This window comes from Clarias gariepinus, chromosome 12, assembly GCF_024256425.1.
Source record: "Clarias gariepinus isolate MV-2021 ecotype Netherlands chromosome 12, CGAR_prim_01v2, whole genome shotgun sequence".
Classification (NCBI taxonomy): domain Eukaryota; kingdom Metazoa; phylum Chordata; class Actinopteri; order Siluriformes; family Clariidae; genus Clarias; species Clarias gariepinus.
The window spans coordinates 33,067,941-33,083,926 of NC_071111.1; the positions used below are offsets into that span (position 1 = coordinate 33,067,941).

A 15,986-nucleotide genomic window follows, 5' to 3' on the forward strand; every position below is an offset into this window, starting at 1 on the left:
TTAAATCACTTTGTAACCTTTTCCAGATTTCTGAAAATGATTATCGGTCGAAGTAGCTCTAGTCCACACCTCCAAACTCATTTCCTTAACACGACTCCAGGTACACTAACACTACATGTTGTCAGCCAAAAAATTCTATACACACACTTCAGGAAATGTAAAAAAAGTATGTGTATTATGTTAATATAATATTAATAACATTATTATAATGTATGGCAATTCATTTAGTATTTAAATATCTATACAAGTAGTTCCCCCCCTTGAATTGTGTATAATTGACTGTGTGTGTGTGTGTGAGAGTGTATGAGGAGTTAATGGTGAGAAGGGTACAGATGATATTAGACAGCGTTACAGCACCATCTACTGGCAGGACTTGGTAACTGTTAGAAAATCCTGCTAGTTCTGCTAGTTTATGAACTCAGGGAGTAAAACAACAACAGCATTTACATGTTTCACTTTCTGAGCTTATTATAGTAGTAGTGATTAGTCAGTAACACACACACACACATACACACACACACACATTATTGATTGAATCACACAGTTTGCAGAACTTTAAACACTTCTCATGGGGTTAGACACAACTAACAAACCGGAATCAGTCTTTGTGCAAAACTGTAAACACATTGTCATTAAACAAGGCACATGTAGCATTGTGGTGCACTTCAACTCAGAATGGCACAACACAGCCCCAAAAGTGAAACACAAGCAACACACTGTTGTCATCGGTAACACACAAGCACTCAAAATTTAACACACCTGTTTCAAATCAGTAATGTGTTCCACCTAATCAATAATCAGGATATAAAGCCATGTCAAATCCAAATGGCATGTGTGATTCTTACAATGAAGGGGCAGGAGAGAAGGAGGAAGTGGAAGTGGACAAGGACAAGGACAAGGACGAGGAGGAGGAAGAGACAGAGTAGGAGGAGGAGGAGGAGGAGGAAGAAGAAGAGGAGCCATCATTTCCAATGAAGTTAGAGCACCAATCATACACCATGTTCTGGTTCATGGAATGAGGATGAGGGAAGCAGGACCAGATATAAGCAGGTTCTCTGTGGCCTCCACTGTCAGGACATTCAGAGAAGAGAACAGGTAAGTGTACCATCATTTGTGGTCCCTCAAACTTACAGTACAGGATGTACAGTTGTGGAACAACTCAGTAAATTACTGTAACATATCTCTAAAAATTGGCCCTTTTCCAGCAGTATTACAGTAAAACTAATAGTAGTACTAAAAATAATAGTATTTTATGTATTGTACATATTTGGTGAGATTTCAATGCATTAGGCCTGTCTGTAGAATTCTAACAAGAGGTTTTATTAGCTAGAATTGAAAGACTGCCACATGCCGGTGGAAGGAGGGGTATGTTCTCACAACAGCAGGAGAACATTATTGTAAATATGGTCCCTCAAAATAATCTCATTCGTCTGCGTAAAATACAACAGCGAGTTGAGGAAGAGAAGGTGAACTTTGAAGGAATCAACAGTGTGAGTGTCTCCACAAGTGACCTAGTCACACTAGTAAGTGATCATGTCCAGAGATTACACAGCACTATTGAGTTACTCTACATCTTTACTGTGTTGAATGTAATGCAGCACATGTATATAGAGGCATGAAGCCTGGAACGCTATGTAATTTACGTTACTTCAAAAATAAATTTTTGTTCTTTTTTTATAGAGAATGTTTCAACTGGATTCCATGGAAAGGCCTCATGAGTGCATCTTCTTGGATGAAGCTGGCTTCAATCTCACCAAGAGGAGAAGAAGAGGCCACAACATTATTGGTCAACGTGCCATTGTGGAGTTGCCAGGGCAGCGTAGTGGCAACGTGACCATATGTGCTGCCATCAGCAGCTACGGGGTTATTCACAGCCATGTGTCTTTAGGGCCTTACAACACTGCCTAGCTTCTAACGTTTCTGTATGCTCTACAGGAAGCATTACTGAGACGTGGAGAGAGAGGTGATGAGCAGGCAGAGCATCCCATGTATGTGGTAATCTGGGACAATGTGAACTTTCACCGTGGTCCTAGAATCTGTGAGTGGTTTGAAAATAACCCATGTTTTATAAATGTGTGCCTCCCACCATACTCGCCCTTCCTTAATCCCATTGAAGATTTTTTTTCTGCATGGAGGTGGAAGGTCTATGACAGAAATCCTTATGCACAGGAAAATCTCATTCAGTCAATGGATGCAGCATGTGACGACATTGTAGTGGAAGCGATTCAAGGTTGGATTCAGCATGCTAAAGGATTCTTTCCCCGTTGTTTAGCAAGGGACAGGATTGCCTGTGAGGTTGATGAGATCCTGTGGCCTGACCATGAGGCATGATGCTGAGGCAGAATGATTCCAAGACATTGCTTGCTATCGATCTGCTGCATTTTTTGTTTGTGACTACATTTATATGTGTGCAGGATTGTGCAAATACTTTATAATGAATACATTTTTCCCCTGCTCTGCCCTGAGTGCAGTGTTTTGCATTTATCTCTGTAGTGTGTAATGACTGCTGTGTAGTGTTTATGCATTAGCTGGATGTTTGGTTTAATCTGAAAACAGTGTTTGGTTTTGGGTAAAGATAACATGGTTCTGAATCGATTGTTTGATATAGCGAGACAAGTCAAAGGTTTTGAGAAAGTTTAGCTTAAGTTTGGTGATTTGTGTTTAAGGTTTTGAGAAAGTGAGAGAAACATTTAAAAAATGTGTTTTAGCAATTTAGAAATACTGTAATATTGAGGAAGGGCAATACATGTGACATAAGCACGCGCCCGTGTGATCGACTCCCACATCCACATGTGTAGGAAAGAGATGCGATATTCTGTCATTTATTACACTGTATATCTGTGTACTGACTGGGCCGGACCACACTGTCCAGCGGCCCACTGGGAAAACTCACAGGGCTCCAGATGGCCGGCTCACTACTGCACACACACACACACGCACACACACACACACACACACACACACCATGTGCATTAATCTGTCCTCTATAATGACCGACCGAGGGTGTGTGTGTGATCCGAGTGCTGTACTGTCCTGCACCCCGCCTCTACTCTATAGGTCCGCGTCTCCACCACGTCAGCAGAGTGTGTGTGTGTGTGAGAGAGAGAGAGGGAGTGTGTGTGTGTGTGTGTGTGTGAGAAGGAGAGAGAGTATGTGTGAGGGTGTGTGTGTGAGAGAAAGAGAGAGAGTATGTGTGTGTAAGAGAGAGAGAGAGAGAGAGTGTGTGTGTGTGTGAGAAAGAGAGAGAGTATGTGTGAGGGTGTGTGAGAGAGAGAGAGAGAGAGAGAGAGTGTGTGTGTGAGAGAAAGAGTGTGTGTGTGTGTGAGAGAGAGAGAGAGAGAGAGAGAACTGCAGTGTTCAGGACACACTCGGGACAGGGCCGCTCCTATTATTATTATTACTCTTATTTCAGGATAATCCTCTCCATCCTCTCACAGCTAACAGCGCTTCATCATCATCATCATCCTCTTCCTCTGGGGAGGAGATGGATCAGCACCCCTCCTGACCGGCTGGGCTTTAACCCCATCAGTGCGCCAGGTGGGATTATAATCTGTGTTTTATGTGTACAGTGTGATGTCTGATGTGGTGTAGAGTGTAGAGAGTGTGTGTGCTGAGTGTGTGTGTGCGTAGAGTGTGTGTGTAGAGAGTGTGTGTGTAGAGAGTGTGTGTGTACAGTGTGTGTGTGTGTGTGTACAGTGTGTGTGTGTGTGTGTGTGTGTGTGTACAGTGTGTGTGTGTGTGTGTGTGTGTACAGTGTGTGTGTGTGTGTGTGTACAGTGTGTGTACAGTGTGTGTGTGTGTGTGCTGAGTGTGTGTGCTGAGTGTGTGTGTAGAGTGTGTGCTGAGTGTGTGTGCTGAGTGTGTGTGTAGAGTGTGTGCTGAGTGTGTGTGTAGAGTGTGTGTGTGTGTGTGCTGAGTGTGTGTGTAGAGTGTGTGCTGAGTGCCGCATTGCAGGAGCACAGCCCGTCCTGGTGCTGATGCTGCGCTCTCTGGGAGGATGCTCTGGGCTCGGCTCGGCTCGGCTCGTGCGCGCTCGGCTCGGCTCGGCTCGGCTCGTGCGCGCTCGGCTCGGCTCGGCTCGGCTCGTGCGCGCTCGGCTCGTGCGCGCTGAGTTACGAAGCGTCTCTCTCGATTTAATTCCTTACGTAACCCTAACACCGCGCGCTAACATCAAGAGTTTATTAAACGGCTGGTAAGTTTTTTAGTCAGTATAAAAACACATCTGTTATGTCTATAGTCTATAGTATATATATGTGTTTATTCTATATTATTTAGCGATTAATCCGTGAATGTGATACCGACAGTCAGTGCGTCGCAGCCCCCTGTTGGGCTCCGGTGGGGGTGAAGGTTATACAGAGCAGCGCTGAGACTATGGAAGGCCAACGGAGTCAGAAAGGAGCTAGACCTCTGTACAGAGTCACTGCCAATCATTACAGGGGACTAAAGAATCATCTGTTTCTTAGGTATTTAGGTTGTTTAAAAAAAAAAAAAAAAAAACTTTCCTAACAGAGTTTGACTGATCGTAACCTAGTAACCAGTCTGTCCAATAACAGACACTTCAAAGCACTTTTGTATGTCACTCTACATCATGTACAATGTAACCAGTGATTATATGTTAAAGCAACAGTTAAAATTTTAGAGATAAAAATAATCTGATCTGATCTTTAATGTAATCAGTGATATAATAATAATAATAATAATTATTATTATTATTATTATTATGATTATTATTATGATTATTATTATGATTATTATTATGATTATTATTTGAGGTTGAAGCCCACGTACATGTCTGTGTGTCTCTCTGTACAGCAATTCAATTCAATTCAATTTTATTTGTATAGCGCTTTTAGCAATTTTCATTGCCGCAAAGCAGCTTTACACAGTCAAAAGAATTATTTAAGTTTGTATGAAATGTGAATTTGTATGAATCAAAATGGTCAGTTTGTCCCTGGTGAGCAAGCCGAGGGCGACAGTGGCAAGGAAAAACTCCCTGAGATGGTAATAGGAAGAAACCTTGAGAGGAACCAGACTCAACAGGGAACCCATCCTCATCTGGGTGAAACAGAAAGCAGTAAATGATCTGCATTTATACAGTGTGTAGGGTGGGAGGCAGTTCAGCTATAATAGCTGATGTTAATTGATGTTAATATGGAGTCCAGGTAGTTATTGAAGACCCAGGTAGACTTGTAAGAAGTTCCAGTCATGAACTATCGAACTGTCAAGTCCCCAGAGAAACAGTTGCCAACACCAGTCAAGGCCAGAACCATTTTCTAGGTAGAGAGAATCATTCCCAGACACCAGACGCATCCCAGAGAGACACACGGGGCATCCATGTGACGAGATCTTCAGCCAGAAGCGGGGCACCAGGATGGGTCAGACAGGTCCGGAGGGCAAAGAGAGTCTGGATCACTGGCAGCTCAGGAACGACATGTGTAGCTCGACAGAGAGAGAGAGAAAGAGAAAGAGGGGGGGAAAGAGAAGAAGAGGAGAGATGGCAGTTAGGTATGGTCACAGTCACACAATGTATAATGTGAATGTATATTAACTGTAGAGTGCAAGCAGAGACTCCGGCAGGACTAACTATGACAGCATAACTAAAAGGGAGAGCCAGAAGGAAACACAAACATGAGGGCTTCCTGACATGTAAAGCAAACAATCACCTCACCGTCAGCAAACCTGAGTGATCAATGAGAGTGAGGAAGACAGCATCCAAACATACCAGTTCACCATAATACTCTACGTCCATGAGTCCCCCAGATCTGCTCCTTTACCTATGGCAAATCTATTTATAAAAATGCTTGGCTAAATAAATAGGTTTTTAGCCTGGACTTAAACACTGAGACTGTGTCTGAGTCCCGAACACTATTTGGAAGACTATTCCATAACTTTGGGGCTTTATAAGAAAAAGCTCTGCCCCCAGCTGTATTTTTCATAATACGCGGTACTGACAAGCAGCCTGCATCCTTTGATCGAAGTAGGCGTGGCGGATCGTAAGACACTAGCATTTCGCTCAGGTACTGCGGCGCGAGACCATTTAATGCTGTATATGTCAAGAGTAGTATTTTAAAATCAATGCGAAATTTCACAGGGAGCCAATGGAGTGAAGATAAGATAGGGGTGATGTGCTCATATCTTCTGGTTCTGGTGAGGACTCTCGCTGCAGCATTCTGGACTAGCTGAAGCTTATTTATGCATCTAGCTGAACAACCAGACAGTAAGGCATTACAATAGTCCAACCTAGAGGTGATAAAAGCATGAACTAGTTTTTCTGCGTCGTTTAGCGACAATAAATTTCTTATTCTGGCAATATTTCTGAGGTGAAAGAATGCTATCCTGGTAATATTATCTACATGTGCTTCAAAGGCTGGAATCAATAATCACACCAAGGTCTTTCACTGTTGCATTTGATGGAACAGAACAGAAGAACAGATACAGCAGAACTCTCTGTCTAACTTATTAATACAAAGAAATCCCATTCTGTAAGGTTGAGTATCTTACGCCTTGTTTACACTAAGTTGTCCTTCTTTGGTGCTCAGACAAATACACTCCCTGTTCGGTAATCGGAGAGTGAATCACAGATGAGAAATGGAAAAAGTAGATCAAAGGATAAAGATGAAGTTTTGTCTTAAAACCACTCCAGCGTGTTAAAATTCACTTATACCACTTCAGCGCTGTTATTTCAGCCAAAGTGAAAATATGAACTAATCCCAGTCAAAATATTCACTTTATCTTTTCTAATTAATATCTATTGGTGCAGGTGTTCATTGGTTGGTCTAAATGAATGGACTTGTTGTTTCGTACATGAACAGAGTCAATTAAAGTTTCAGTACCGTACACAGACTCGTCACAGAAGTCTTAACTCTGCAAATCCTGCAGATGCAATCCTTTCTCTTCTTCTTCTCTCGGCCCCTTCAGTGAGGGGCCTGAGGTCCACTAGCACCCCTCTCCCCGTGTCTTCTAACTGAGTGAGGGACCATCCTAGTCAGTACCCTGTCTCGCTGGCATCGTAGCGTCAGGCTGCCCATGTCACCCAAATACACCACTGATCTCACTTCCATAGATTTTATATACACCTGCAGGATTAAATGTGCCATCTGTTAATTGTTTCACAATTTAAACAATAATGTTTAGTGATTTCAGGCAAACACTGTAACAATAATGTGCTGGTTTTATTTAAAATATAGTGCTACATTGTTGCAACCTTAATTTTAAGCATCCCACTTAATAATTTATGTAGATTTTTCTAAAAAGGTTAAACTGACATCACTTACAAATCTGGATTAAACTGTCTTTGCTAAAAAAAAAAAAAAAATATTGTACAAATTGTGAAATACTGAAGATTGCTTTCTCTGGAGGCAGAAGTGAACGCAGGTAGGGTGGACTGAAAAAAAAACAGGAGGAATACTTCTGTCAGGGGATACAGTGTGTGTGTAGGGATCTCTTGAATCTTGAATCTCTTGAATCTTGGCTGGCTCTCATCTATTAATAAAAGCAAACAAGGTCGTCCATATTACAAGTACATTTAAGTATACTTAGAAAGTATGATTAAGTTTCAACTTACTTCCAGAGAGGAAACTTTTTGTCCATTCACTCTTAAAGCTAGATCTGTATATCACTGCTCACTCAAAACTCCGCCCCTAATTAATCCATTTAGTTGCTTTGTAGTCTTTAATGAAGATAGACACAGTTTTTATCCAGCTGTATTTACTCAGTGCAACTTTTAACAGCCAAGTGACAGATATAACACTAACATGTCAGAAAAAAACAGAATCACTGAGTTGGAAAAGGATCATCCCTCCTAAAATGAGTTTTAAACTTACTCAGGTGACTGATTTGACTATTAACTATGATCAGCTGTAGACATGTTGATTACTGTAGTTCAGCATGAAAAGCTGGAGCGTTTCGGTCCTTTGTAGTGTAACTGAAAGAAACAGTCAACTGTGGGTGGCAAGGCACTGTCAATAGATTTCTAGGATAAAGTTATACACAGGCACAAGGAAGGAAGTGGATACAAAAAAACTTTCAAATACTTTATCACCTACTAGAACCACAGTGTATTGTGTCTATACACTATTATTAAGAAGCAGAAGGCATTCGGTACATCACGGAACCTCCCTGGATCAGAACGTCGCTCCAAACTGGATGAAAGAGCCAGAAGGAAACTGGTCTGAAAGGCTACCAAGAGGCCTACAGCAACTCTGAAGCAGTTGCAGCAATTTGTGACGATGAGTGGTCATTAAATGCATGTGAGTAGAATATCCCACAAATGTGGCTTGCATAGGATGGTTGCAAGAAAAAAAGTGTTTCTCAAGAAAGGCCACATGGAGTCATGACTGAGCTATGACTGAGAATGATGTTTTGGTCAGATGAGACAAAACTTTACTTATTTGGTCACAACATCAAACGACGTTTGGCGGAAATCCAATACACTCACCATCCAAATAACACCATTCCTACAGTAAAGCATGGTGGTGGTAGCATGCTGTTATGTGGTGTTTCTCTGCAGCAAGGACTGGAGCACTTGTCAGGATAAAAGAAAATTGAATGGGGCAAAATACTGTCAGATTCTTGAGGTAAATCTGCTGCCATTTCTAATCATTTGTTCCTTCATTTATGGAGGATCATTTATAATGCAGAATTTATCATCTGAAAAAAAATCATACTGGTTATTAAACATCCTTACTTTATAAGTGTGACCTTAATCTTCTCCCAGCTAAGCAATTTAATAATGCCTTATGGCTACATGCAGACAGCCAGCAAAATAAGGTGCCTATGAGTGTGGGCTTCGTAATCTTTTATGATTTTGTATACACGGCATGAGCCTGTGATGGGCCTGCACCTCACTCTGTTGCTGATACCTGCTGATAGTTAACATTAATGGACTTCTCTGTGTTATAAAAGCAAGGCGTGGAGTTTAGTCCAGAGTCCACGAAGGAAGCAAAGAGTTGTGCAGTGGAGCTACAGGGAGTGGCATGGAAGTGACGTTGTGCAGCCCAGAGACTTTAAAGACTTTAAAGGCAAGACCGGGACCCTTTGATCTCGGCGATGATTGCGAAAAAGAACTGCTCGAGCTCCCGCGGCACCTGTCTTCGCATCCCCGCCACCAAAAAGGAATGGCTGCTAAGAAACGCTTCCTCTGTGTGCCCTATTCTGCCACTCTGCCCGCCACCACCTTTTGCCACATGCCAGCTGGGCACTGCACTCGCACTGGACTCGCACGTGCAACCCTTTATTCCATTCCTCCCTTTTCCTTGCCTATTTTTTCTAAATAAAAATATTCCTTTTTCTGGTAAGACCATGCCTCGTGTCTGTGTGTCTGTGGTGCCCCCCATGCAAAAAGATTGTACCCATTACATTGGTGGAGGAGGCGGCCATGGGGGCACCTGCCGCGGACCTTGGGTTGGGTCCCTAACAAGGCTGGGGCCTTACTCACGGACAGGCAGTGTCAGTGGCCATGGGGCTGAAGGAAAGTTTGTGTCACGGCATGCGACTATGACAGGCATCACAGGTCGCCTGGCCATAATTAATGTTAATGGATTTCGGGCTTTCTCCACCTTATAAAAGTGAGTTTAGTCCGGGGTCCATGAAGGAAGTAAACAGCAATTAACCAGCTTTTCTGTCCTTTCTGAAGAAAAAAATCTTTAAAAAAACTATGCTGCTGCCACCATGTGGGGAATTTGGGCAATTGGCCCTTTAGAAATCCTCAGTAAATTTTTATTCAGTAATCATGACAGCAGACAGCAAAGTTGATTGTTTGATATTTAATATGTAGGATATTTTCTTAACCTGCATATGAACTTGAAAACATCAACAGATGGCTAAATCATTGAAACACTTTTATATATTAAATGCTAACTTTTACCTATATTTAGCCCTATTACTTAGAGTATACAAAATAGCTCAAGTTGCAACTTGGGAGAGCTACGGAAAACCAGAGGTAAAGCAGTTCTTCAGCTGGATGTTATGCCTCTTAAATTATATCTTTTGGGGAAAGAAGTAATGGTCTGCTTGTCTTCCGCCATCACTGAATGGTGGCGCCAGTATGTGTTTGGTCCTTAATCAGTGTTTGCTTATATCAAGAAGGCCATACACCAAAGGCACTTGGAATTATACGCTTGGAATAGTACGTAAAGACAGTCTTAGCTACTTAAAGTTGAAGTTTTGCCACTGAAACACTTGCGTGCTACCAGAAGCAGAAAGTTGGACAATGGCAATATCATAAAAACACAACTTTGTAGGTGCATTAATGACTTTCTTCCATGTTGTAAAAGAATTCTGATTTACCAAACAGAAGTGTATTAATTTTGTGTTGTAACAAAAATATTTTAGCCCTTCTTAATATAAAAATTTTGTTGTAAAATCTGTATAATGTTACGTTGGGCATGGCTGTATCAGGGTATCTTTCTTTAGTGTGGATTTCTGAGAAGGTTGTACTCAGAACAGTGGTCTTTTCAATTCCTTCATTCAGAATTCCTTGTGTTTTTATATATTGCTGTATTTCAGAAAAGGTTACAGTTGAACAGGTGAATAGCAGAAAAGTGGTCCCATTGTTCACATATATTACTTAGAACTGTATTTCTTTAGGATAGTCCACTGGGCTTGAATAGGACTAGCATAGTGTAATTTAGGGCTGATGCCATCTGTGGTTGGCTCAGTTAAAGCTGACTAGCAAAAAGAAATTTACTCTTTGTACCAGGGTCATTTAACCAGAGTTAAAGAAGCCCTAGAGAACGATGTACAGTTTTCAGAGATTGAAGATGAGCAAAAAATTAGTTGAATGAAGGAAAAACTTGTCTAAGTCTTTGGCTTACACAAAAGGTCTCATTGCCGCATGCCGAGGACATCTCTGTACGCTTAATGCACCAAAGCTAAAGTTAGAAATATAATCAGTAAACGAGTGGTGTCGCTTGCCATGATGTTCAGGAATGGCTTACTATTGTTATAGCACAGGAGCAGCAATTCTTATTATATCAAGAAATGTTCACTCATGGGCTTGGACTGTACACTTCTATCATCTGAGCAGACACGTGTATCACTTCTGTTAACTTACTACTTCTTGTTTTCTTTGTCTGCTCAAAAAACTGATGAATATCACTGCCATTCATCCTCTTGCTCATGATAATACTCACTGCACATAAAAGCTGAGTGTAATAAAACAGCTCACATCAATCAATCAACCATTACTAATGCTGCTATTTATCATAAGCAAGTGCAACCATTCGTATACTATACAGTACAAATACTAGTACATGTACAGTAGATAAAAGCTACTACTGTCTATATGAATTCCACATGCAGTGCAACATACGTGAATGACTGCTGGCCCGTGATCATGTGGTCATTTACCTATGGCCTTATCCGTGGGCTAGTCAGTTCAGGACTCATCTGGGCACATAGGAGATCCCTAGCCAAGAGGAGGAATCACAATATGGTAGAGAAACTCACAGAGCCAACACCAGGAGTCCAACACACAGACTACTGTAGCCTTGGCATGTGGTGTCAGGGCTGGGTGGGAAAGGGTTTATAACCAGCTTTACTCATGATTGTTGCCTCCATATGCACTGTTAACTGTCTATGTAACTTGGCTATGATAATTAATACGTAACAGCAGGTCAATTTTCACCCCAAAAATTTGTTTCTACTCACACTTTATACCTAAATATTTTATAATTCCACAATTACAGTTCCAGCGCAAAATGAAATATTTAAATGATCATTTTCTTTTCATACATGTCCTGGAAGAGATGTTTTTGATATATGGTTCTCACCAACAGCTGATAGCAATCCTACCTTTACACAGCAGTTAGCTAACTCACGTTAGCTACGTTAACATACTCACGAAATCATCCACAATCCTCCGATGGAGTGCAGCAACACCACTCGGACAGAACTGAAGTAATGTTTCACTAATTATAGTGGTGGTAATAATAATTATTAATAATTAATGTAGCTATATGGTCATTTTAGTTATGGTTATGGTTACATTTTGTATTTATGTATTTAGAGCACGATGCATGGTTGCGGGTCATAGCAAATCAAATTTTTGTTAACTGTATTTTTAAGTGTACAAAATATTGAGGAACATTTTAAACATAGTTGAACATTGGGGTTTTTGTCACCCCAATAAATACCATGATTATAGCCTTACCTCAGCACCTCCCACTGTATGTTGGTATGTTCCACCTAATGTTTTAAACATGCTAATCATTCATGGACTTTGAAGGCATAACACAATCAATCAATCAATCAATCAATCAATCAAAAGTTGATTTATAATTAACATAACCCCTTGAAGACTGTGAAAATGCCTGATACTGTAAAGGAAGTACTGTACATACTGTGGATAATAAAGTTTATCATCCATAAGAGCAACAACGCAGGAATTACTGCATGTCTTTCTTTGTGTTTGCAGACATACATACACACTGGATTCTGAGAAATTACAGCAGGTAAGTATAACCATATTCATAAATACCCTCATGTGGACCCTAGAGCTTTGCAGGAATGCTTAGTACAGTACAGGCCCAAAAGTATGTGATCGTCAAATGTGTGTGTTGAACATCCCTTTCCAAAGTTATTACCATATTTTAGTTGTTATACAGTAATAACTCAAACTCTTTGCTGGAGGCTTTCCACTACATTTTGGAGCGTGATTAAGCTTATATGTATAGCGGTTTAACAATCGTCATTGTCACAAAGCAGCTTTTTGTATGAGATGAGAATGTCTATGAATCAAAATGATAATGATATTGGGATTGGGCTGATGTTGGGAGGACGATCCAGTTCCAGTTCCTCTGATGGTTCAGTGGGGTTGAGTTCAGTCAGGGCTCTGTGCAGGACATTTAAGTTCTGCCATTTCAACCTTAGCACCCCATGTTCTTATGGAGCTTCCTTTGTGGATCTCACAGGGGTGTCGTCATGTTGGATAGTGGGTGTGGGCCTCTGAGTTCCAGTAAAGAGAGGGACATGCTGTACAACTTCATTTGTAGTAACAGTTTAGAGAAGAAGAACCACATATTAAGTGTTGGGTCACTCGTGGTCAGGGTGCATATACTTTTGGTTAAATAGTGTATTTTATTATTTGTTTATTTATTTATTTTTATTAATTTTTCCACATGTTCATGAAATAATAATGCTAACTTTAAAAAAGCTGCTTATGAGAAAGTTTAAATTGTATTTTTTAAATATATTTTTATATAATTGTATTAATTGCATCTCTCTCTCTCTCTCTCTTTCTTACTGTTATTTATTGATTAATAATTATTTTATTTATTTATTTATTAGAAAAAGCAATTTTTCAAATGATAGATATCAAAGTGAAATATTGTAGACCATGGTCATGTCAGTCGTGTTTTTTTAGATAATATAACAGGTAATGAAGTTAACCAGCATCATGATAATAAGTTGTATTTTCCATTTCCTGACCCTCAGGACTGTCAGTTGTGGCATCACAATGGAAGCCCCACTTATGTTGCTGAGTTTTTTCTCTTTGCTTTCAGCAGCAGGTGTGTATATGTCATACTATAAATGTGGGAATGTTCACTTTAAGGCTTAATCAAAATTTCACTATAAGTGTAAACGGCAGTTCCAGTATTTGTTACTTTTCTTATGTAGATGCCATCAAGCCCAGGTTTTTTGAGCCCAGAATCTTCGACAGTAAGTCTGCTCCGCTCTCTTTGCTCCCAAAATAATGCTGTATGCGTACATTCATATAATCTGCCCTGTCGACATAATTGTACACCCTTATTTCTACTGGTTATATGATTCTACGATGATTGCGTGTGTTTGTGCTTCAGAGGAGGCCACAGGTTTTGGGCCCATCTTTGAGGAGGAGCCTTTAGACACAGTATATGCTGAGGATTCTCCTGAGACCAAAATCTCCATGAACTGCAGAGTGCGAGCCAACCCGCCTGCCACTATCAAGTAACATCTGCTTTTTAATCCTGACTCGGTTTTCTATGTACAGTCCATTTAATAAACAAAAAATAACAGTTCCATCTATTTCTTGAGTTTTATGGTGTCACTGAGTCAAGTGTATTGCTGAATTTAGTCCAGTACTGTAGATATCCTAAATACATCTCTACTTCTCTATATTTGTACAAATGTACTGGTATATATGCGAGTATTAACAAACAACATAATGTCAGATATTAAAGGATGTGCAAGGATATAGCTATTCTTTTACCAAATGTAGTTTTATGTTCACTATTTCTGTGCAGATGGTGGCACAATAACTGGGAGATAAAGCTACTGGAACAGCCGGATGAACATTACAGTTTAGTGGGAGGAAACCTAGTTATCACCAATCCAGACAAGAATAAGCATGCTGGAAAATATGTATGTGTGGCCAAGAATGTTTATGGCGTAGTCATCAGCAAGGAGGCCACTGTGAGGTTTGGATGTAAGTGCCTTACCAAAATATTTCCACCCAAACTTTTATTGCTAAATAACCATAACTAAAGCTGCTTATTAAATCCTGCACTGCACGGCGTTCCCTTCGCTCATCAAACCCAGCGTAACTCAGCCACCAAGCAACAGCCAAAGGAACAAAACTAGCATAGTGTTTTTAATGGAGATCACAAAGCACTGGTAATGACACCACTGCAAAGACTTATTGAATATACCCTATAGGAAGGATGTAAAGAGTAATCTGCATTTAATATATGAAGGCTTACATGTTCTCTAGTATTAAAACATTGAATTAAATAGGTGAAGTGATGTAAAAGTGCTGAGTCAGAGCATCTCTAAAACAGCAGATCTTGTGAGGTGTTCCCAGTATGCAGTACCTGCTGAGGACATCACTCTGACTCCTCGCTCCCCTTCTGATCTCAAGGAGGATGTCTGTCCGCCTTCCGGCTCAGAACCCATGGACTCAGTTGAAAATAAGTTTTGTATTGCCTAAGGTTTAAAATATGTGGACCCTGTGCTGTTGTACATTGATTAGGTTCATAGTAATCATATAATAATAAGTGAAAAGATGTTGCAAAGTCCAGGTATCAGGAGGTTAATGTATATTTTTTCTTTTCTTTCAAGATCTGAACCAGTTTCCTACTGATGAGAGAGAGGCTGTAAAAGTTAAAGAAGGTCAGGGGGCTGTCCTCCTGTGTGATCCACCTTCCCGCTACCCAAGTAAGAGCTGCGCTTTACGACTATACCTAACCAATGTTACTTGCAAAAAATCAGCCAATAAATGTTTAGTGTATGTTTAATCTTAACGATATCAGTAGAAGCAATACTGTGTTCTTGTTACATCATCACTATATATTTTACAAATAGATTTTTTTTACCCACTGTTATCTGAATGGAGTTTATTGCATGTTTGTATTTTTATTAGATGAGGTGATATACCGATGGATCTACAATGAGTTCCCCAACTTCATTATCCCTGATCAGAGGCGCTTTGTGTCGCAGACCACAGGCAACCTCTACATTGCTAAAGCGGAGGCCTCGGACATCGGAAACTACTCATGTTTTGTGTCTAGCCCTACCATTGGCAAAAGTGTCTTCAGCACACCCTTCGCTCTGGTGCCAGAGATAGAAAGTCAGTCTGTGCATGCACACAGTTAAAACCCATTATTATTATTATTATTAATGTTTGCAGACCAATAATCTTTCTATTGGTTACTTTGATGCATTATCAACCTTTACCACTTATCATTTCAGAAGAAGTGAAGCGATATCCTGCAGACATTCGGGTCAGGTTCCCTAAGACATATGCCCTGGTGGGGCAAAACGTCACACTCGAGTGCTTCGCCCTAGGAAAGTAAGACACCAAATCAGATACATTCCATTTTTTTGAATTATCTTATAGTTTTCTATTTCTGGCCACCTTAACTTAGCTAGGAATCTATTGAGAGTAGATGACATAAAAATAAGAAGAAATATTTGGAGTATGACTACAGGCACGGTGGTGTAGTGGTTAGCACAGTCACCTTGCACATCCAGGGTCTGGGTTGGATTACCTGCCAAGCTCGATTCCCGTC

The 15,986-nt window shown here is 40.5% G+C and overlaps 1 protein-coding gene across 2 annotated transcripts in view; it reads left to right on the top strand.

Annotated features, from left to right (window-relative positions):
• Positions 1-3,321: 3,321 nt before the first annotated feature.
• cntn1b (contactin 1b) overlaps positions 3,322-15,986 on the top strand; it is a 28,336-nt gene continuing 15,671 nt past the window's right edge. Inside the window, exons 1-9 of one of the 2 annotated variants that reach the window (XM_053509062.1) lie at positions 3,322-3,537; positions 12,416-12,452; positions 13,435-13,508; positions 13,618-13,659; positions 13,800-13,926; positions 14,223-14,404; positions 15,037-15,132; positions 15,338-15,544; positions 15,667-15,766. In XM_053509062.1, coding sequence (XP_053365037.1) covers positions 13,457-13,508; positions 13,618-13,659; positions 13,800-13,926; positions 14,223-14,404; positions 15,037-15,132; positions 15,338-15,544; positions 15,667-15,766 — 806 coding nt within the window. In that variant the 5' untranslated portion in view covers positions 3,322-3,537; positions 12,416-12,452; positions 13,435-13,456. The remainder of the gene's footprint in view (positions 3,538-12,415; positions 12,453-13,434; positions 13,509-13,617; positions 13,660-13,799; positions 13,927-14,222; positions 14,405-15,036; positions 15,133-15,337; positions 15,545-15,666; positions 15,767-15,986) is intronic. The other variant, XM_053509061.1, reaches the window with a different exon arrangement.